The sequence below is a fragment of the Balearica regulorum genome, chromosome 6, assembly GCF_011004875.1.
Source record: "Balearica regulorum gibbericeps isolate bBalReg1 chromosome 6, bBalReg1.pri, whole genome shotgun sequence".
In the NCBI taxonomy this organism is placed as follows: Eukaryota; Metazoa; Chordata; class Aves; order Gruiformes; family Gruidae; genus Balearica; species Balearica regulorum.
Genome location: NC_046189.1, coordinates 326,772 through 349,369, shown reverse-complemented (window position 1 = coordinate 349,369; position 22,598 = coordinate 326,772). Strand labels below are relative to the sequence as shown.

The following is a 22,598-nucleotide window of genomic DNA, read 5'->3' as shown; positions in this document are numbered from 1 at the left end:
CTGCCAGCAAGGAGGTGTGAGCCTTCCCCAGGGGAGCACAAGGAGCTGGGGGGGGGAACACCCAGGGCAGCTGACCCAGACTGGCCGAAGGGATATTCCAGACCATACAGCATCATGCTCCGTATAGAACTGGGGGGAGCTGGCTGGGAGGGGCCGTGGCTCAGGAACTACCTGGGCATCGGTCAGAGTTTGGTGAGCAATTGTGCTCTGCATCACTTGGTTTGTATATTCTTTTATCGTTATTATTGTCTCCCTTTTCTGGCCATTAAACTGTTTTTATCTCAACCCGCGAGTGATTCTCTCCCCCCTCCCACTGGGGCAGGGGGAGTGAGGGAAGGCTGTGTGGTTGTTTTGGCTGCCAGCAGGTTTAAACCAGGACGGGTGGTTACTGGGTTTGTTTGTAGCCCTGGACATGAAAACAAAGTCACTGTAGCAGTATTAATCTGCATGGAGAGAAGAAACTAATTTAGTTTGCAAAGAAGGTGTTTGGGTGTCACACACACCTTCTGCACGAGGACAGTTGCTGTGCCATCAGATTCCATTCCAAGAGGTGAAACCCAGTTTCAGATACAAAGCTCTGTCTGCTACTGAGCAGCTAGAGGGAGCATTTCCTTGTTACAGGACTAGAAAACAAAAGCCTCTATCATCTCCTCCCTTTTCCCACTCTCACTCTTGATACTCCCTGGTAAGCTGGACTCTCCTGCCCAGGAATCCTTGAGCCAGGGACCTAGCAACAGCAAAGGACAGGAGGAGAGAACTGGCTGCAATCAGGCTGCCATGGGCAAAGCACTGTTGGGACACAACAAGCAACTTGCTGACAAAACACTGGGGTAGGAATGGCAGCTGCTGGGGGGGCAAAAGCACCGCAGAGGAAACCCGGAGATCAGGTCACAGCCAGGGCTCTGCTGTCCCCTCAGCCCCTGGGGACCAGGAGCCTCTGGCTGCATGAGGACATCGCACACGTGTGGAGACATCCCTCATGCCTCTGGCTGCACGAGGACATCCCACACGTGCAGGGACAACCCTCACGCCTCTGGCTGCACGAGGACATCCCACAGGCGTGGGGACATCCTGCGGGGGAGGGCTCCAGCTGCCTGGCACAGCCCAGCAGCCCTCAGGTGGCCTGAAGCTGGTTCCCCACCTAGGGAGTGCTAAGCACACACACGCCTTTCTGCCGTCTCCAGCCCCAAACAGAAAGCACTCCTAAAAGGAACAGGAGAAGCTGTGTTTGGGTTCGAGTCTCTTAGGCTTGTTCTGACAGCCACTGCAAATACAGTCCCCAGTGTCTTTGCTCACAACCTAAAGTGGCACTCATTCAAAACACAACAACAAACCTGTTCTGGAGGAGATGATGCTTCTGGAGTCCAAGTCAAGCTTCTTTACTAGAGTATCAGGGTCAATCTTCAGCCCGGAAAAGACACCAGGAGATGAGAAGTCCCAGTCCTTATGCACAAGAAACATTAAGCAGGAGTCAGTACAGACACCACCAGACAGCATTCATTTAAAACCTGTCAAGCCCAACACCGTCCAGACGGGAGCAGGGCGCACGCTCCAGCAGCGGATGCAGGTGCCCCTCCTGAGCAGGAAGGGGTAGGTAAGGCACCTCACTGGCCTGGCCTGCCCGGCTCTTCCACACAGAAGGAAGTTTCTCAAAGTCACATTTTGGATTGCTCTATTCCTAACAGATTTCTACCTGAACTCAGCCTCACCTCACTCAAATGAATTCAGGTATTATGCCTAGGAGAACTGTGAATGGTATCCTTAGGAAAAGCCAGATTTATGCAGGTATGTAAGTATGTAACAACACAGATAAGCAACAAGTGAACAGATTAGGGTCCTAAATTGATGGACATTAAGAGCTCTAGTAGCAACTTCAAAATCTTCAGCATGTAGTCCCTTCAAGCATGCACTACCTCCCTAAGTCCTAAGCTGCACAGTAGCTTCTCTGGTTGGCTTAGAAGAGTTTATTATTTTGGCCAGCAGTATCTCCCAGTGCCAACACATAACTTTATACAGCTGGTTTCATACCTCTATATGGCACAGCCTATTCCTCTCCTCCGAAGAAAGCTGTAGGTGCATAAAAACCATTTACTGTTCTGTGTCCTTGCTGTGAGGGGGCGGGGGAGGCACTCACCTTTAACCTGAACTGTGGGTTAGTAACACAGCTGGTGGAACAGGATTATGAAGACAGGCTGAGAGAGTTGGGGTGGTTCAGCCTGGAGAAGAGAAGGCTGCGGGGAGACCTCAGAGCCCCTTCCAGTCCCTGCAGGGGCTCCAGGAAAGCTGGAGAGGGGCTGGTGCCAAGGGCAGGGAGTGACAGGCCAAGGGGAATGGCCTGAAGCTGCAGGAGGGGAGATGGAGATGAGATGTGAGGCAGAAATCCTTCCCTGTGAGGGTGCTGAGGCCCTGGCACAGGTTGCCCAGAGAAGCTGTGGCTGCCCCTGGCTCCCTGGCAGTGTTGAAGGCCAGGTTGGATGGGGCTTTGGGCAACCTGGGCTAGTGGAGGGTGTCCCTGCCCATGGCAGGGGTGGGACTGGATGGGCTTTGAGGTCCCTTCTGACCCAAACCAGTCTGGGATTCTATGAAACCACACATAGTCTAAATCTCATAAATGACTGTGTGTGAACTAACACCTCATCTCCACCTGCCCTAACCAGGAACTGATGAGAACAACTGCAACGTGAGCCAGGCAGCCTCTTACCCCTCTGCTCCAACACTTGCATGTAACGATCCCCACTACTGCATCCAAGTCACCCCTCAGAGGCACAGGACAGGCACCCATTCCCCCAGCAGCAGGGTCACCGCCGCCTCCCCACGCACTCCCCCTCTTTGCAGGGTGAAGGCCTGGGGACGCTACGGCAGCTGCTGCAGCGCTGCCGTAGCTATGGTGGGTGGCGGTTCCATCACCGCGGCCGCAGTCCTGAAGCTCCAGGCTCCCTTGTCTCGCCTCCCTTCCCGCTCTGAGGAGCCGCGGCCTCGTCGGCACCGTACCTCGGGCGATAAGCGGCGCAAGAGGCGACCAGCTGCCAGGCAGGGTGCCACAGCAGCCTCAAGGCCGCAAGAACAGCATCGAGGGCACAACGAGGCTTTTCTAAGCAGAAGAGACCGGCCTTCAGGAGACAACTTCCCCCGACTCCTGCCCTGCCGGCTGCCACCAGCCCTCCAGCGTGCCCAGGACCGGGGGGTGTCCGTGCCCCCAGACACCCTGCGGTGCCACACACGGGTCCTGCGCCCGTGACGGCCACGCCTGGGACTCCACAGCGTCCCAAGAGCTCCACAGACCCGAGCGCTGCTGCCGTCACCGCCCCGGCCCCCCACAAACCGCCCCCCCGCGCCGCCACCACCACCGCCCGCAGGAGGCGGAGCCCCGCCCGCCCCACGTGACGCCGCGCCGCTGCCCGCCCGCCCGCCCGCGCTACCTTGCCGGCCGCCGCACTCCAGCCGCCGGGGCCGGGGTTGGGGTTGGGGCCGGGGCCGGGGCTGGGCTTGGGGCCGCGCTCGGGGAGCAGCGGCGGATACCGGGCGGGCCAGGGCCGGGGGGCGGCGCGGTGGAGCCGCGGGCGCTTGGCCTTCCCCACCATGGCGAGCGGCGCGGCTTGGCGTGGAGGAGCGGGGCGGAAGGGGGCGGGCTGGCCTGTGCCGCGCCTCTCCCGCCCCGGGGCCGCCCCCGCCCGGGCGGGCCCTGCCGGCTAGTTCCGCCGGCGCCTGGGGCGGCTGCGGCAGCGGAGGGCGGCTCCGGCGGGGTTGGGGAGCGTGTGTGTCCCCCCCCCGTACCCCTCCGCAGCGACGGGCAGAGCCCAGGAAGCGCCTCCGCAGCAGCCGCAGCCCCCCCCCCCCCCCTCCCCCGTGGCTGTTAACTCTGACGCATAATGGTGGCTGTTAACTCTGAAGTGTAATGGTGGTGTTACCGCTCAAACGGCAATAAAAACTTTCCAAACAGATACGCAGTTTAGAAAGTCAACACTGGTTTACTCAGTGCTGGGTGCATGGGGGATCTCTCTTCCTAACATGCCCACCTAGCCTACAAACATACACATACTTATATTCTCCAAACACACATAGTTACATCACATAGTTACATAGTTACTTCAGAATAGATTGGTGGAAAACTTTGCTTTTAAAGCTATAGACAAATTCAGAGAGCACGCCCAGGGAAAGGAGGTCATACCTTGGAGGCAGGCAGCTTTTTAGAATGGAGATGTGTTTGGGTGTTATAATTAGATTATAATGAACAAAGTTCACTCAAAGGACATGATTTTGACAGAAAATTAAATATTACTTGGCTCATGTACCAACTATACAATTTATCAGCTCCATGGTACCCCCAAGCTCTCAGGTTCTTGTTCTTAAAGTGTTTTTATTAGTTACCTGTTAGGTTGGGGCTGTACAGGGACCACAGCAGCAAGACTGGTTACTAACACCACAATCATTTGACCATTACCTGACTATTGCTAATAATCTCATCACCTTCATCCCATCACCCCGATTACAAAGACTATACACAACCTATCCCATTGTCACCAAAATTTGGAACTAAAAGAAAACTCCTTAACAGCAATTTAGCATGAAGAAGCAGACATTTCCTTTATTGCAGCACTGGGTGTCAGGAGGAGAGTTCCTCACATCGGGCACACCTAACACTGGTTCTCTTGTCATATTTGTACACGAGTGTTACAAAGATGACAAAGTGGTACACTCCCCGTTCCAAGAATTGGTTCCTATTTCTTTGCCTAGTACGCAAACTAGAAGGCATGCTCAGTTCCTTTCTCTGACTTTTGAGTAGCTGGTATAGTTTGGGTAGGGGGCTTATGGGTGGGTGGTGGTGGGGACCCTGGCCCAAATTCCCTTTCCCCTAGTTTCTCCATACTTCCGTGTTGGTAATTGTTTGCTATGTGCCTCAGGAAGATCAGGATGCTGCTGGAGGCAATTAATGTCCTCCCTTTCTGTAAAGTATGTACATAAGGACCTTGAAGTGTCTTATAGCTCCTCCTTTTTCTCATGATGTGTAGCAGGCACTCATTCTAAGAATTGTTAGCCTTCTACCTAAAGTAACAATAAATAGTTTCTTAACACATATACATAGGCCTTCGTTACAGGCCTATCTTTTTTGCTACACCATCACCATGGTTAAAAAAAGTTAAACACATCGGTTACAGCAGCGTCTTAAACGCCAGCGTTCTGCCACCAGCCACTTTGATGGGCAGCCCGGGGTTAACGGCCTTCAGGCCGGCAGCGGGCAGGCAGCTTGCGGAGGGTGGCTCCTGGAAGCAGCGGAGGGTTTTCATTCGGTGTGCGTGGGCTAAACCCAGAGACTCTGCAACGCAATTAAAGCCTGGTGTAAGTCCCTGGGAGAGCTGAGGCCTCTCGGTAGCGCTAGCCAGAGACAGGGATGCCACGGTAGGACAGAAAACCAACCTCTGAAATTATCTCCATAGTTCTAACAGCAGAAAATACCTGAGGAGCCCCCGTGGAGCGCAAGCATGTATTTGACTGTGCAGTCGTGGGTCCAGGTGAAGACCCCCAACAACAGCCACGGCCCTCGCCGCACCTTCCCACGCACGTGAGGGGGTGAAATGCAAAGCTGCTTTTCCCACAGGTGAATAAAAAGCTCCAGTCTTGGGAACCACGGTGGTTTTGCTCTAAAAAGGCCCGACGGGTGCTCCGTGGTTAATGCGTCTTCCGTTTTCCAGCTGGCCTTTCTCTGCCCTCCCCACCCCCCCCCAAGCTGTGCTTCCCAGGTGTTGGGGAACAGCCCCAGGGACCCCCATCCCTACCTTGCTTCAGGACTACCCTGGGTAGCATTTTTACGCTGTTTTTTTGAAACCGCAAAAATACAACAACAACAACAACAAAAGACATATGTTGTGTTCACCGGTAAGTGATTTCTTAAAGCAAGGCAAACCTCTTACCGCGTACTTCTCCACACTGACTGCAGTTCCTTTTTCCTTTTCCCCAGGTCCCTTGTTCAGCCCGGGCTGGCAGATGGATGAGCACGAAGGTGCCAGAGGATAAGAGCGAGGCCGGGGGAAGCCCGGCTGCTCCCGGCGGGAAGCTCAGCATCGGTGAGTCCATCTCCTGGGCGGCAGTCGCTCCCACCCGGTTAATGAGCATGGATTGGTGTGGGCAGCACAGGAGTGCAAGGCAAGCCGTACCACGGGAGTGCACAGCTGCGATGCTCCTCATGGGTACCAAGGACATGGGGAAATGCGGGGAGAGCTCCCTGGGAGGGTGATGCTGCTCGGAAGATGCCACGTCCAGTTTAGGCACCTGCTCGTTCAGCCCGAGTATGGCGGTGGCTGGGATGTGCCAGGGCAGATTGAACTTTCATCGGAGATGACACCCGGAAATCTTCTGTTACCCTGCTGTAGGCTGGGTGAGCAACGTTTAGGAGCAAAGCACCACAATGAACAACTCTGGGGAGCAACCGCTTCGAGGGCGCCCAGTGAGATGCACAGCTGGATGCCCTGCTCTCCGCCCAGCTGCTCACAAGCATCCTGCAAAAGCCACAACAGTCCCACTGTCGGGGGGGGTGGGGTGGTGAAGCACAATCCACTCTAGTAAAAATAAAATTAAAAAGAGGAACTAATAAAGATGGTTAAAATAAAATAGAAAAAAGAATATTTAATAGCTTAAAACGCTTACAATCAGGCTGTGGACCATCCCATGGTCACGCACTGCAACTGAGCACGTACATGTCTCTCAAGGATGCCCACCCCCTTCATGTGCAGCAGGCTTAAACAGCAGCAAGGAGAAATAAAATGCAGAAATAAAAATACATCCTCTAAAAAAATGGAAGTTGTTCCCAAACCAGGAAGTATCAAAGATTAAAACCCAAAGCAGGTGAAACCTGCACCTGAGGAGCGTGGGTTTGGCTGGCTGTTGGGGGGGGTAGCGAGCAGGAGAGGTTGGACATCAGCATCCTAATGCTGCCTGCTCCAGCCCTGGCTTGCTTCTGCTTCATCTTGTCCTGTGTGTGCTTGTGAAAGCACAGACACAATGTTAAGAGTAGCTACTCATTGGCCAATACACATAGTAAATAGCCAGGACTAACGAGCTACCAGGCTAAGCACTGGTGAGCTGGGGGGGAGGGGAGGACACACGTGCAAAGGGTCCCCTGGGAAGTGTTAGGGACGGTGTTTTGTTGTGGATGTCTACTCAAAGCCAGAGAGCGTGAGGAACAGCTGGGAGGAACTAGGAGTACCCCCGCGAGCTCCAGCCTTGGGCCAGAAGGCCCCATGGCAGAGCCGCTCTGGTCCCGCTGCTCCAGCTCTGCCACCCTTCCCTCGTCAGCGGGAGCGGAGCAGTTCGACAAACCCAATGAAGCAATTGAAGAGAGCAGCCCAATAAGGGCCTTATGCAACACAGAAGGAAAAATTACGACAGCTCATCTTGCTCGAGCACACTTCCTTCCCCCAGATCTGTAACCGGCAATGCTGGCAGGAAGCCCCACCAGCTTTCCCAGCTTCCTCCACCCCGGCTCGCCTGCTGCAGGGCCGGGGGTGCTCTGCAGCATCCAGCCGCAGCCACTGGCTTCCCAGGCAAGTGGGGGGGTGGGCACCCCAGGTCCCAGCAGGCTCATCCGCAGGCTCCATCCCCACCGTACCCCACGTCAGCCAGGCGATCGCAGCTCCAACGCTCCCATCCCACTGCAAGCATTGCTCCAGTGCTCCCTAACTACCCCAGTACCTGGCTGAGATGAAACCGGCCCAGAGCTCTGTTGTCTTCTTTAATAAAAACACTAACCCGTAGAGCATTCACCACGGCTCGGAATTTTGCTGCTAGCACTGTGATTCTCTTTGCTTGCGGCAAAAATAAACCCAGCTCCATGACTGTAGGTGAACTGCATCGGTGTCTTGTAATGCATCGCGGTTACTCAACATCAGCTTGCTGGAAGGGGAACCTACAAAGCAATTAACAAAGGCTTCACATTAATTATCTTTATAAAAAATCTACCATCCTCTACATTTTCTACACTTTTTTTTTTTTTTACTTTAGTGCCCTAAAGAGGTCAAAAAACAGTTGCCAGGAGGCAGTTCCTCTCTGCTCAGGGAAATTATGTTGCGGGTGCGCTGGCAGGAGGTGTTGCAGCCTGCACAGCAAAATTTGAAGGCTGCTTAAAAATACCTCACACAGCCCTGAGCTGTGCCACCGTGAGAACGGCGCTGGCATCCCCTGCCAAGCGAGGAGGCCTCACTACCCCAGCAGCGAGCCGGACACAAAAATTTCAGAGCCCAACCCAGAGTCTGAGGGGAGGCAGCTCCCCATCTTCGCACCCCGGGGCTCCCAGAGGAACAAGTTTCCCCCACTACCAGCTTTATCTGCATGCTGGGGGAAAGGGCTGGCTCCTGGCGGCACTGTGAAAGGTTAAAAGTGGGGCAAAAAGGGCGGGTTTTGGGTAGGGTCCCTTTCCTGGGTGCAGCGGAGGGCTGCGGCCCCCCCGGTGTAGCCCAGGGAGCCCAGCCTCAGCCCCGCAGGGCAAGGTGCTTCGCCAGGGCTTTGGCCAGCGTGAGTGGGGCTGGTCAGGTTTTGGGGGGGGGGGAACGCACCCTCCCACAGCCACCGCTCCGACTTCCTCCTTTCTGCCCGAGCCGACTGTAAGACAGAAATAGGAAGGAAGGATTGGGGTGCGTCGCAAAGCTCCTGATGCCCAGCTGCTTTTCCCAGGCAAGCTCGAGAAGCTGAGACCATCCTCATCCAGCCCAAGCACAGGACGGAGGAGAGGCTTGATGCGAGGCGAGTACGGCATCTCCGCTTTCTTTGCTTCTGTTCCTCCTTTTTGGCGGGGGGAGGCAGCCCAGTGAAAAGGTGGTTTCATAGCTCTGGTGTTTCCCATTAATTTGTTTTATAATTCCCGATCTAACCTCCCACTGCTCGAGTCCTTCAGGGAGTTTGGCCTGGTGTCCCTGCCGTGTGCGGCATGGTGTGGCGGTCAGTCTGCTTGCCTGGTCTGTAAGGTTTTTGCTTTTGGAGGTAGGATTAAACCTGGAACTGCTGGTGGTTACTGGGGGGAGAGTGTCAGACTCCACACAAGCCCTCCCTTGCTGCCCCGTGGGCCTGGCAAGCAGAGCAGCGAGGGTGCAGTGTGCTCCCTCTGCACTCTCACACATGGCGCTGGGGACAGCGGCGCCGGCTGCCCGCCCAGCCGGCAGCACCAGGCAAGCGCCAGGGCCGGCGGCTGCGACGGCTCCTCTCCCGAGACCCCCCTCTTCCTCGGGGGATCCCGTACAAGCACCCACCACCGGCTGCAGGATGGGACGGCTGGAAGGGGAAGAGGGAACCAGCGTGGCGGCATGGTGCAAGGGCGGCAGGGATGGCTGCCGAGGGGGGGCTCGGCACGGTGCCACCGCCGGCATGCCGGCACAGGGACCTTCCCGGAGAGAAGAAGTGGGGGAGGGCGCTGTGGGATCCTTTCTCTTCTCCTCCATCTCTCTGTGTACTGCGCACATCAAATACTCTGCTGACAACTGTTGAAAAAGCCTGCTGGTGACAGGGAAGGCAGCAGAGGCTGTGGGCAGGCTAACCGTGGGGAGAGCACGTCCTTCCCAAAATCTCCGTGGCTCTTGGACACAGACAAAATGCGGGGCACACCCCAGGTGTCAGGGAAAGCAGGCTGGCATCTGTTTTCAATGCTTTTTCCAGCACCGTGACTGCAACTCCCAGCTCCCAGGCAGGTGAAAAGCAAATGTGTGAACACTCACAGAGGCGTCGTGCCCTGCGGCCGTCATGGATGCCCATACGCAGCTACTGCAAGGTGTGGGAAGGCTTTAAACGGTGCATTTCACTATGACGGGTGTCACATCCTGCTTCACACGGTGGTTTTGCACTTCTGTTCTCATCCCGGTGTTGTTTTAATCACCAGCAATCTTGGCGTGCTGGAGAGCGCAGTGCAGAGTGGTTTATTTCCTCAAAGACATACTTGAGTCACCGTAGGACTGGTGGTGATGGGGGTCCCTCCTTTGCTCCCACGAAGCACAAGCTCTGCCAGCTCCAGGGGATGGGCTGTGCCCCTGGGCAGGTCCCTGCATCCTTGCTGAGCCCCAGGACTCCGTCCTGCGTCTCTGCAAACCCAGCAGTCGTCACAGCGTCCCCGCTGGGATCGGCCAAGGGGTGATGCCCACTGGAGACCAGGCACAAGAAATGGCTTCTCTGCTCCTAAACATCCCTGGCTGCCCAGGGCAGCCCCTGCCCACCTAAACAGGGCTCTGACCCAGGGAGACCCTCTCAGGGCAGGGCGAGGGTCCCACGGGCACCCAGGGACCTCGGCATGCAGAGCCAAGGGACACCATGGGCCCTCCGCTTGGTGCACATGGGACAGTGCTCATCCCATGCACTCATCCCCTGCAGGCACTGGAGGCTGCTGGAGGGAAGTGTATGTCAAATATCTTCGTATAATAGGACACAGGAATATACATATAAATTCTTTTATATATATATATAAAATATACCTTCCTATATATTTATATATATTTTGTATTTTTCTGTATTTTTATATATTCATATACCCAAAAATATATATAAAAATACATATACACACACACTGAGGGTGATACTCTGCACAGAGGGGTCTGAGCCAGCAGGAAGCCCTGAGCATGGCTGTCTGCCTTGATGGGAACTACCCGCATCGTACAACCAAGTGATGGAAGCAATGGCCATGAGCCAAGTGACATCCACTCTCCCGTCTTTGTACCCAGCTCTGCTCATTTACCACCCATGCATGGGGTCTGGGGCTGCCCAGAGTGGGGCGCGGGGGAAAGGAGCAGCTGCTGGGCACGATACCCAATGTCTCTGTCAGAGCGTGATGGTGATGCAGCACCTGGGATGCTTGGGAGCGTGGAGGAAACACCCAGGAACACCAAGGCACAAGCACTGACACTAGTGGCACCTCACTGTTTCAGGTGGATGGTGCAAATGCCCCAGGAATCCTCCCAGAATACTGGGCATGAGAGCACGTCCTCCTGTTTAGCAAGAAAACAGATGTTTAGCAAAGCACTGAAGCGGAGTTGTGGCTAACAGCCTGCAAGACCCGTCTCTGCTGTTGAACGCTCGTCTTACAGCAGCGAGATAGCCGCTAGCATCAACACTTCCCCTTCAGCCCTATTTATAAATCCCAGCTCGCTCCTCAGTGCTGCACAGCAGCCGGCCCCATCCCACCACACCCGCAGCACACCCAGCGCCCTCAGAGGCTGGTGTGCCCGGCTCTGCTCCCTGCCTGCAGGACAGCACCCAGCCCTTTGCTCGAGCACCTTCCCCAAGGCTGCCTTCACATTTTCTGGCTCACAGACCCCTCAGGAGCATCTTGCCCTGCCTGAGCCATGCCAGGTATATAACACACAGCAGAGGAGAGATGCTCCATAGGTGGAACACCCTGCTGGCTTCTGCAAAGGGCTCCTGGTGAAGCAGAGCCCTGGTCCTGAGCCACGTGGTAAGAAGATCAGAGCTCAGGGCCAAGGAAGACCCTAGTCCTGGGGTGCAGCCTTCTCCCCCTGATGCCACCATGCAGCCCTGGCCAGGGAGCAGAGCCTGGTGGCAACATGCCCTGCCCCGAGCTAGGGTGCTTGGTCTCGGCACTGGGCTCCCCATCCTGGGATGAAGGTGGTTGTAAAGCTCTGCGGTTCTGCTCCTTCACACCAGGGCATGAGGATGGCATGTGTGCATCCCTCTGCTTGCCTTCATTTACGAAAAAGAGGGTTAAAAACCCAACATCCCAGGCAGAGCACGCCCAGGAGAAGAGCACCCAGGACCAGCAGTGACAGTGACAAGTCCAAGACTGAGCCAAAGGGATTGCCAAGGGAGCTGGAGAAAACACTGCTGAGGCCTGCACCTGGGCCCTGCTAATGCAGAGAGCCAGACCAAAAGCCTGCTTTCCCCTCCCCTGAATGCTGTAAGGAGGCAGATAAAAGCAGAAGCCCCATTTTTTCTCTTTGAAAGTCACCTTACGTCACGTATATGCTCATCTACCCACATAGCAGTGAATAATTTCCCTCCACAGCAGAAGAAAGAAGTGGTGAGCTTTCTGCTGCTGCTCTCCCCTAGTAGCAGGGTGCATTTTATGTGCTTGTGACAGGGGAAAGAAAAGACTTTGGGGACTAGAGAGGCATCCAAATCCAGCCTACAAAATGAACCCTGCATTACAAAACTCAGTAACAGTCAGAGCTGGGCGAGGGGTTGAGGTTCCCACTTTATTTCTGGGGTTTGGGAGCTTTTTTTAATCCAGTTTTAATTGGAAACTTGCTCTGTTTTATGAGATGAGGCTGTTAGCAGGACCCTCAAAACCTTCAGCAAGGATGAGGAGCTCACAAAGCCTCAGTCCGCCCCATCGCCGCCCCACGCCTTGGCATGGCAGCAGGATGTAAACACTTGGAAACATTGGGCAGGTGAGATGGCAGGAGCTCATAGAGCCCCTGGGTTCAGTCCCCACAGCCTGTGCGGGAAGTTGGAGCCTGTGGAAGAGCTGCAGCCTGATTTGGAGTGTCAATCAGCTGAGTGCTACAGGAAATGAGGGTGGGAGCGTTCTTCCCTCCTGCCAGCAGCAGCAGCTCTTGCTGGACAAGAGCCTGTTTCCCTGATCCTGTTTTTTGGGAGGGTTTGCAGAAATATGAGCTCACACTGTTTTCAGCATCCCCTAGTAATTAACTAGATGCATGTGGCAAAGCGGGTGCGAGCAGGGATCAATAACAAATGGAGTGTGAATACAGCTAAGAGTACAGCAAATGTGGTCATGAAGGAGCCAGCCATGCCTTGGAGTGTGACATTGCTCTTGGAGGACCTCTCAGGTGGGGCTGGCACCAGTCACTGAGCACATCCTGGCACAGGGTGCCACAGCCCAAGTGAGTCATCAAAGTCATTTCCCAGCAAGGTGCACCCAGGAGGGTCCAACACGCATCTGGTGTCCACCTTGTAGAGCTTTCACTGTTAAGACCTTTTTCTTTTTTTTATACTTTTAAGAGTTTTTAGCTGTTGTCTGCAAGGTCAAACAGTGCTAGCGGAATTTGAAGGTGACAAAAATGTGTTGGGCCAGCTAAGCACGGCAACCGCAGATGGTGCAGGCTGGGGCGTTGCAGCTGTGATGATAAGCGATGCTGTTAAAAACTTACCAAGGTGGACTGTGGTGCTGGAGAGGGACTTGTGAAGGACATCTTTGTGAAGAAGGGCTCTGTCCACCCACCACAGGAAGGTTTTGGGCCAGAGACAGCAGAGTGAGCTCCTGGGCCACATCACCGTAAGGGCGCAACCAGGTGACCAGAGAGGCACCTGTCATTGCCTGCGCAGCCGTGTGGTGGTGATGCTGCTGCAGCTCTGCTGGGAGGCTGGCTCAGGGCAGGCTGAGAACCCTCACATCCAGATGGCCCTTGCCATAAGCAGTGGTAGCAACCAGCCTCAGCGGTCCTGCCACATCTCTGAGTCCATACTACAGCTGGGCACCAAACCTCACTGTGCAAATGTCACCGAAACGACACCCATCAACCTACCTAGACCTTCCTTCTGCCCTCGGAAGGAGACCAGACCTTCTTTCAAAGCTGACCAGTGTCATCCTTTGCTTGATGGGTATCTTACAGAGGCTGACGAGGGAAGAAAGGACATCCTCAGGTCTCAGAAGGGGATCTGAGCAGCCCTACGCACTAACCTGGCCTCGGTGCCTTTGAAGGTTTCCCTCGTTTTCTCATTTCCATTTCACCCTGAGCTGTTAATTCAACCGGTTCCTGGGGAGGGTGATGGCACTTTGTGGAGTTGGCAGGAGACAGGCAGTGGTGGTTTTCTTGCTCAGGGCAGCACCAGAGCTATTTCAAAACCAATGACCTGTTTTTCAGATTCTGGGTCTAATATTGCTAAAAAGGGCAATGTTTGTTGTTCCTTCGTGCTTAATCCTTTTTCCTCTTTTAACAAATTCCTCTTTTTTCACTTCGTCGTGTGCGTCCATGTTGCAAGGCCGCTACTCCGTTGGGTTTTACTCCAGGGCTGTGCTGGGGGAAAGGCGTTATGAGAAATGACGGCATTAATGAACGTGATCTCATTGACACCAGAGAAAGAACACTGAAAAAAAATCACTCCCTGAGAGTGATTTAGCCAACTTTATGGACAGCATAAATTTCTGGGATCGGGAGATGTGCTTTGGGGCAAGAAGCGAATAGTGTGAGCAGCTAGAACAAGCACTGTAAGAATGTGTTTCTGAAGGGCAGGGTCTGCATCATGCTCTGAAATGCTGGCGTAACTGAGATTAGCAACTGCCTGTGGGGGTTGGACGATGTGCTGGGAGTCCTCCCCTGCACACCAGTAAGAAATGCGCAGCCACCTCTGCAGCCCCGGGCTCAGAGCCCCCAAACCCCCGGCACGGCATCACGTCCTGGCCCCACTCCCCATGCGGCTCTGACTCCAACACCCTGTCCTTCTTCCTCACCCTGCACATTGTGCAAGAACCAGCCTGATGGTTGTTGCCACACTGGCAAGGCTGGACCTCACCCACGCAGTGTGAGCCAGCCTCTCCGCTTCCCTCAGAGATGGGACTGCAGCTCTCCTAAGATTTCGGTCACTCATGCCGTGATGTTGGAAACCCTTGCTTGTTGGAAATTCAGCAGAAAAACTTGTATTAATCCGTGACATGGTTCAGCCCCAGCTGAGCACCACGTGCCGCTCACTCACACCCTGCTCCCGGTGGGATGCGGAGGAGAATGGGGAGACAAAGGCAAAACCTTGTGGGTTGGGATAAGGACAGTTTAGTGGGACAGCAAAGGGAGAGGGAAACAACAACAACAGTACTGATAACGGAATATTCACAATGGGTGAGAACAGAAAGCAATTTACCAATCTGACAACAGACCAACTGGACGCTCAGCCCACACTCAGAACATCCTGGAGCCGCACTGACCCGCCCCTCCCCAACTAGCCCCCTTTTATGGTGAGCATGATATCAGATGGTATGGAATAGCCCCCTGGCCAGCTTGGCTCACCTGTCCTGGTTCCTTGGGAAAATAAACTCTATCCTAGCCAGAACCAGGACAATTCACTACATGAAATACTTAATTTCCTTGATGAATCAGTTAAATGTAAAGCAAGTAGAAATTACTTGTTTCCCATATATCTAGCACACCTTGCTACTTAATTATTAGAAATATATGGTCCTTTTCATAGAATCATAGAATCACAGAATCATGGAATGGTTTGGGTGGGAAGGGACCTCACAGCCCATCCAGTCCCACCCCCTGCCATGGGCAGGGACACCCTCCACTAGCCCAGGTTGCCCAAAGCCCCATCCAACCTGGCCTTCAACACTGCCAGGGAGCCAGGGGCAGCCACAGCTTTGCTGGGCAACCTGTGCCAGGGCCTCAGCACCCTCACAGGGAACGATTTCTGCCTCACATCCCATCTCCATCTCCCCTCCTGCAGCTTCAGGCCATTCCCCTTGGCCTGTCACTCCCTGCCCTTGTCACCAGCCCCTCTCCAGCTTTCCTGGAGCCCCTGCAGGGACTGGAAGGGGCTCTAAGATCTCCCCACAGCCTTCTCTTCTCCAGGCTGAACAACCCCAACTCTCTCAGCCTGTCTCCATAGCAGAGGTGCTCCAGCCCTCCCATCATCTCCGTGGCCTCCTCTGGACTCGCTCCAACAGCTCCATGTCCTTCTTGTGCTGGGGACCCCCGAGCTGGATGCAGTACTGCAGGGGGGTCTCACCAGAGCAGAGGGGCAGAATCCCCTCCTTCAACCTGCTGGTCACACTGCTGGGGATGCAAGCGCGCATTGCCAGCTCATGTTGAGCTTTTCATCAATCAACACTCCCAAGTCCTTCTTCCCAGGGCTGCTTTTAATCCATTCTACACCCACGTTTTGTTAATTTTGATTCCAATTTCCATACAAATATAGCTCAGCGCAGAAGCTGAAAAAACTCACATCTAGTAAAACCTAAATGGAGTGCTTGAGATTTTCCAGTGTTACATAGATGTAATCATAGGTCTAAGAGTCAGGATAAATACTACGTCCATCTTTGAAGCAGTTCAGCTGAATGCATAGTGCTACAGTGCAAGTTCCCGCTCTGCTGACTTCCACGTTTAGTCCAAAAGCTATTGGAAGCCAATGTGTTTTTGTAAGAGCACACCAACACCCGTCCTGAGTCAGCTGCCACACCCGGGGTGGCTGCCCTGGCCCCCAGCTCCTGGGGCTGTGGCAGGGTGACGCTCTAGGCTCTGCCCGCAGTGGGATGGCTGCAGGAAGGGAACATCCCCCTGGGGCCACTGTCCTCTTCAGCCACTTTCTGTGGAGTTCCAGGGCTGCCTTCCCTGCTCCAGGCGGTCACAGGGATGCTTTTTGTCTTGCAGAAAATGTCGCGTGACTGCTGCCTCCGGCTGCCAGTGGTCACCTGGGTGCTGCTGCTGGTGACGACAGGTGAGCCAGACCTGCCCTTCCTCGCTGCCTTCCCCCGGCACCTCACGTGGGCAGTGAAATGGGGAGGGGGGACCCAAATGCTGCCAATCAGTGGGGGGGAACATGGCGCTGAGAGGCATGCAATGGCCAGATTCTGCATCGCTGGGATCTGGAGTTACCTTGAGCCAGCCCAGCTGAGGGACGGCGAGGCAGGTGAGGACCCTGCCAGGGCACCCAGCATGGGTTTATAGGCAGGGCGGGCTCAGGACAGCATGGGTGCCCGGTGCTGGGTGTCAGAGCACCCCACGGCTGCCAGCACTGCAGACTGGCCTTCCCTGAGTCCCCCCCATGCCAACTCGGTCTTCTCTCCATTTCAGCCTTTGCCATGGAGTGCCCCAAGATCAAGGTGGGGACGTGCAAGGACTGCATCCAGTCCGGTCCCGGCTGCGCCTGGTGCAAGAAGCCGGTAGGTCCACGTAGGCTCCCGTGCTGTCAGCCCCCAGCAGTCAGTCAGTAACAGGCAGCGGGATGGTCACCCTGCCCGCCCGGCTCTGCCTGCAGTGGAGGGGGGAGACTGTCGTGGGAGTGTTTCGTGTCCTACGTGGTGGACGGGACCAGGAGTGATCTGACAGACAGGACCCTTCAACCTTCCTTTCTCCATCAATACCCTGGAGACCTGGTTTGGGAGCTGGGTCATCTTATAATGAGCCCATTCACCTCCTGCTCCTCTGATTCTTTCCTGCTGATGTTGCAACACACAGAGTTTCACCAAAGCCGGCGAGCCAGACTCCATCCGCTGCGACACCATCGAGCAGCTGCAGCAGAAGGGATGCCCACGCAACGAGATTGAGTTTCCAGTCAATGTCATTACAAGGACACAGGACAGCTCCTTAAGCAACGACATACAGCTGACTCCCCAGGAGGTGCACCTGAAGCTGAGGATAGGTACAGTCAGCCTGGAGTCCCCAACGCCCTTCCGCCCGCCCCCAACCTCACCCGGGATGTGACGGCACTTCACAGCCCGCACTTCCTCCCTTTTTCTGCCGAAAGAGAGGAGGATCCCAGCGGGGGGGTGGGCGGTGGGGCAAAATGTGAGCCGCAGCACAGCAGCTGATCCCAGCGTTCCCATCCCGCAGGCCAGCCTGCTGTATTCGAGGTGAAGTTTCGCCGTGCCATGGGGTACCCCATTGATCTCTACTACCTCATGGACCTCTCCTACTCCATGCTGGATGACCTGGAGAAGGTGAAGAAGCTGGGAGGGGAGCTGCTGAGGGCGCTGGAGAGCACCACTCCTTCCCGCCGCATAGGTGAGCCTGTCTCCCGCATGGGCCCCCTGTTTGCTGCCGGGAAGAGCTGCGGGGCTGGAGCAGGACACAGGCAGCGGGCAGCGTGACCCGTCCTCTGCCAGGCTGGAGAGTGTGCTGGGGCAAGGGACATGGACACGTACATGGGGCCCAGCAGATTGTCCATGCCCTGTGCTGCAGGGATGTCTGCTGGTCCCTGCCTGCCCCTGACACTGCGGTCCTGGATGCCCTAGGTTTTGGCTCCTTCGTGGACAAGACGGTGCTTCCCTTCGTGAACACGCACCCCGAGAAGCTGCGGAACCCCTGCCCCAACAAGGACAAGCAATGCCAGCCCCCCTTCGCCTTCAAGCACATCCTCTCGCTGACTGACAATGCCAAGAAGTTCGAGAGTGAAGTGGGGAAGCAGTTTATCTCAGGGAACCTGGATGCCCCGGAGGGGGGGCTGGATGCCATGATGCAGGCAGCAGTGTGTGGGGTGAGTCTCTGCATCTGCCCTGCTGCTGGCAGCTGTGGGCAGGCGTGAGGGCTGCGGCCCACGCTCATACACCGTCCCTCAGGAGGTGGCTCTGCCCCTCTCCAGGTGGGCTCTGGAAGCCCATCGTGTAGAAGTTCTGATTCGGCAACAGGGCAGGTTACTCCAGAGGGGGTACAAGAGAGCATCTTACCCCAGCCTCCTGACCCCAATCTCCTGTAACCCACCCCCTCCGTGGCCCCTGCCCCACAGCGTTGCCGACACGAGACTTGCTGTGCTTTGGCGAGGGCCATACCATGCCCTGCTCAGGGACAGGTCTCCATGCTGCTTGCAGGACTTGATCGGCTGGCGCAATGTGACCCGCTTGCTGGTGTATGCCACCGATGATGGCTTCCACTTCGCCGGTGACGGCAAGCTCGGGGCCATCCTGACCCCCAATGACGGCAAGTGCCACTTGGAGGACAACATGTACAAAAGGAGTAACGAGTTTGTAAGTACCCGGAGGCTGCTTGGCAGCTCTGCACCCTGAGCCTCGCTCCCCCAGGCAGGAACAAAAGGTCATATAAAAAGCCTGTTGTTTGACCGCAAGGTCACCATAATCACCATAATTTGAGCCGCAAAACCCAAACTGTCCGACCTTCTGCTGGTGGGGGAGATCACACTGAGCACAGCATCCCTCTCCCAGGACTACCCGTCTGTTGGCCAGCTGGTCCAGAAACTTGCCGAAAACAACATTCAGCCTATTTTTGCTGTCACCAGTAAGATGGTGGATGTTTACAAGGTAAGGAGACTTCAGGTGGTTCAGGTGGCCCCTGTCCCTCCCCAGGAGGACAAAAACAGCTGTGCGTGTCCTCCTGCCGCTGCACCCTGCTCCACCATCACGCAGGGGGGACCGCTTACCTCTGCTCTCCATTGGCAGAAACTCAGTGAGATGATCCCAAAGTCAGCAGTGGGAGAGCTGAACGAGGACTCCAGCAACATCATTGAACTCATCCAGGTGGCCTACAACGTAAGTGCTGGAGGAGGCTGTGTTTCACCTGTCTCGCAGGGCTCGGAGCAGGAAAAGGTTCCCCTTGTGTGTCCTCACCGTCAGAGAGCAGCTGGGACCAGGGCTTTGAGGACAGGTCATGCTGAGTCCCTCTGCCCACAGCACGCAAGAGGTTCCAGCCTCTCCAATGCTATCACCTGCCTTTCCAGAACCACCCCAGGCAGCTGAGAGCCCAGCCTGCAGGGCTCCCTGCCCCTGCCCCCTGGGCTGGGGGGAAGCCCTGACCTGCAACCCCACACCCCCTTGCTTTGGTCTCCTCTTGGACTGATGGCACTTTCTCCACCACTTCCCCACAGAACCTCTCCTCGCGGATCATCCTGGACCACTCTGCCCTGCCGGACGTCCTGGATGTCAAATACGACTCCATATGCGGTAAGGGCAAGGTCGTCTTGGATGAAGCAAGAGGGCAGTGCGACAACGTCAAGATCAACGATGAGGTATGTTCCCCCATACTGGGAATGCCCCACAGCTTGCAAGGCTCTTGATGCCCATCCCATTTAACGGCAGGAACCCAGCCGCTCCAGGCTTTCTGTGTGCATGAATTTAATGCCAAGAGTGTCCAAAATGATGCGTGATGGGGGAATCCTCCGTTGCACTGGATGTGCGCATGCTCAGCCTGGCACTGATACCACCCTCCAATTGCTGAAGCTACCTGACAGCCTCTGGCCCTTCCCTTTCTCACTCTGCACTTTCTAGGTCATCTTCAAAGTGAAGATCACGGCCAAGGAATGCATCAAAAGCCAGTCCTTCACCATCCGGCCGCTGGGCTTCACAGACACCCTCACCGTCCACCTGGACAGCAACTGCAACTGCAACTGCAACGAGCAACCTGACCCAACCGCCTGCAGTGGGAAAGGCAGCATCGTCTGTGGGATCTGCAGGTACGTGCTGTCCCCATAAAACAATATTTCAAATGCGGCCAGAGCTGGGGAGCTGCTGGGAGACGGCCGCTGGGCCAAGCCAAGGGCAGCTGCGTGGTGTGCTTGGTTCCTCCAAGCACCTCTGTGCCTGGAGAACGTGGGGCCAGGTGAGGGCTCAGCAGAGGGATGTCCACGTGGTGATCAGTCATGGCTTTGCAGCTTTGCACCAATTTTCTTACTCAGAGAGGCGGTTTATGTTGATGGAGGCAGGGGACACAATGAGCTCTCTTTTCTGTTGGTGGGGTCTCTGCTGCTTCCCTAAGGGCATCCATCCACTTACCCACCCGTCCATCCAACCATCCTCCAACCCACCCACTGAGCAGACACAGATTTCTGTAGAAATCTCTCAACATCCCACTTCAAGGCTGTCACTCATGCAGATCTTTACGTGCAATTAGTGCTTCATGGCCCCTCGGTGACAGGGAGAGGAAAAGACTGGGTTTCCTCGGGAAACACACAGATCTCCTTGGCAAGGGTTTGGAAATTATAAATATAACAATAATTTCCGGGCAACCGTCTGGTGTTGTAAATATGACCAGCGGGGAGAGCTGCATTTCTGAGGTTTCTGCCTGATCAGCCGCCCTGCTCCAGCACGAAGTGAGCACCAACGCGTCGTGGTTGGGTTTTGGCGACGCTGTCCCAGATTTGCTCCACTTTGGCCGAGGTCTGGGCCCCACGCGTGCCCCACAGCGTTTCTTGTGGCCGCTGACCCAGGCCCGCTCCTCTCCTTTGATGGCAGCTGCAATTCGGGCTACACAGGGAAGAACTGCGAGTGCGAAACCAAAGGCAAGACCAGCAAGGAGCTGGAGGGCAGCTGCCGGAAGGACAACAGCTCGGTCATCTGCTCAGGGCTGGGGGACTGTGTGTGCGGGCAGTGCATCTGCCACACCAGCGACGTGCCCGACAAGCAGATCTACGGCACCTTCTGCGAGTGCGACAACATGAACTGCGAGTTTCACAACGGATCCCCCTGTGGTGGCAAAGGTGATGCACCTGCCTGATGGGTTCTCCACCCGCATGCTGTTTAGAGGGATTAAATCCCCAGGGTGATGCTGCCTTTCCCTACCAAAACCCAAGTGGCTGTGTTTGGGGGTCCTGGGTCCCACCGCAGCGGCCTGCAGGACCTCCTCGACCATACCATGGAGGGTGGCAAGGAGAGTGCAGGGTGGGGGATGCTCTCCATGCACGGGCAGAGGGAGGGAGACCCGGCTCCCTGTAGGATCCTGGTCTGAAAGGCCTTTCCCCACAGAGCGTGGGAAATGTGACTGCGGGGAGTGCAAGTGCACCCCCGAGTACCAGGGCAGCGCCTGCCAGTGCAAGAAGTCGACAGACGGCTGCTTGAACATCCGCGGCAACGAGTGCAGCCACCGCGGGACCTGCCACTGCAACCGCTGCCAGTGCCGGGGGGGATACCAGCCCCCCTTCTGCCAGGAGTGCCCCGGCTGCCCCTCGCCCTGTGGCAGATACGTGTGAGTGACGCGCGGGGATGGCACGGGGGCGGCGGGGATTGCCCCCACCTCCCAGGCAGGTGCAGGCGAGCCCTGCCCGTGCTTACGGCCAAAGCCAGGTGAGAGGGCTCTGCCCCTGCAGACATGAGCTGTGGCCACCTGTTTTGCAGCTCCTGCGTGGAATGCAAGGCCTTCCAGAGCGGCCCCTTCCAGAAGAACTGCTCTCAGGCCTGCCCCAACATCCAGGTGGCCAAGGAGTTGACGGGGGTGAGCAGGCAGTGCAGGGAGAAGGACTCCCAGAACTGCTGGATCTCCTTCCACATGGTCCAGGAGGACGGCGAGGAGGTGTACAGCATCACCTTTGATCCTGAAAAAGGTACCCCAGCCCTGCTCCTCCTGCCCCTCTGCAGGGAGGCTGCAGAGGGTGGTGGTCTCACTGCCCCGCCGGACACTGTCTGTCTGCCCCACAGAGTGCCCAAAGCCTCCCAATGTTGCGCTGATCGTGGGTGGCACCGTTGCTGGCGTGGCCCTCATTGGCCTGTTGCTCCTGCTGATCTGGCGGCTCTTGACGGAGCTGTTTGACCGCCGGGAATACCGCCGCTTCGAGAAGGAGAAGTCCAAGGCTAAGTGGAATGACGTAAGAGAGTCTGTCCATGGCAGGGGGGGTGTGCTGGGACACTGATGTACCTGTGGTGGGGACGTCTGGAGAGGTCATTCTCTCCAGAGGCAGCCATGGCAGACCTCGGCCCTCCCCACCAGCCGGGTTCGCAGCCAGAATTTGCAGGAGGCTAAAGCAGCTGGTGGGCTCTTCTGCCAACACTGTCTGCATTGTCAACATTGGGAGGGGTGGGGTGGGTAACGCTCCGCTGAAAATGGGATACAGCACAACAACACGGGCCTCTCACCTCTCTCCCTCTAGGCTGATAACCCCCTCTTCAAGAGTGCCACCACCACAGTCGTGAACCCCAGGTTCAATGAACAGTGAAGCAGAGTAATGCCCAGCAGCGCTAGGACCCACCGTTCAATAAAGAAATGCCAAGATGAGAAAATCTCAAA

The 22,598-nt window shown here is 55.9% G+C and overlaps 2 protein-coding genes across 4 annotated transcripts in view; one reads left to right on the top strand and one right to left on the bottom strand.

Annotated features, from left to right (window-relative positions):
* Positions 1 to 3,632, bottom strand: part of SLX9 (SLX9 ribosome biogenesis factor) — a 59,075-nt gene extending 55,443 nt beyond the window's left edge. Inside the window, exons 1-2 of one of the 2 annotated variants that reach the window (XM_075755837.1) lie at positions 3,420 to 3,632; positions 1,335 to 1,443 (exon numbers count right to left, since the gene is read on the bottom strand). In XM_075755837.1, the coding sequence (XP_075611952.1) occupies positions 1,335 to 1,443; positions 3,420 to 3,581 (271 nt within the window). In that variant the 5' untranslated portion in view covers positions 3,582 to 3,632. The remainder of the gene's footprint in view (positions 1 to 1,334; positions 1,444 to 3,419) is intronic. The other variant, XM_075755836.1, reaches the window with a different exon arrangement.
* Positions 3,633 to 8,555: 4,923 nt separating this feature from the next.
* On the top strand, positions 8,556 to 22,598 carry ITGB2 (integrin subunit beta 2). 2 transcript variants are annotated; one of them, XM_075755826.1, is made up of 16 exons: positions 8,556 to 8,733; positions 16,305 to 16,371; positions 16,728 to 16,816; positions 17,112 to 17,295; positions 17,487 to 17,657; positions 17,888 to 18,129; positions 18,461 to 18,616; positions 18,812 to 18,907; positions 19,046 to 19,135; positions 19,471 to 19,611; positions 19,871 to 20,055; positions 20,834 to 21,078; positions 21,344 to 21,563; positions 21,713 to 21,918; positions 22,013 to 22,179; positions 22,462 to 22,598. In XM_075755826.1, exons 2-16 carry the CDS (start codon positions 16,308 to 16,310, stop codon positions 22,525 to 22,527), a joined length of 2,322 nt encoding a protein of 773 aa, XP_075611941.1. In that variant the 5' UTR covers positions 8,556 to 8,733; positions 16,305 to 16,307; the 3' UTR covers positions 22,528 to 22,598. The 2 variants fall into 2 exon arrangements, with proteins under 2 accessions (XP_075611941.1, XP_075611940.1); XM_075755825.1 differs by lacking the exon at positions 8,556 to 8,733 and adding an exon at positions 14,805 to 14,893.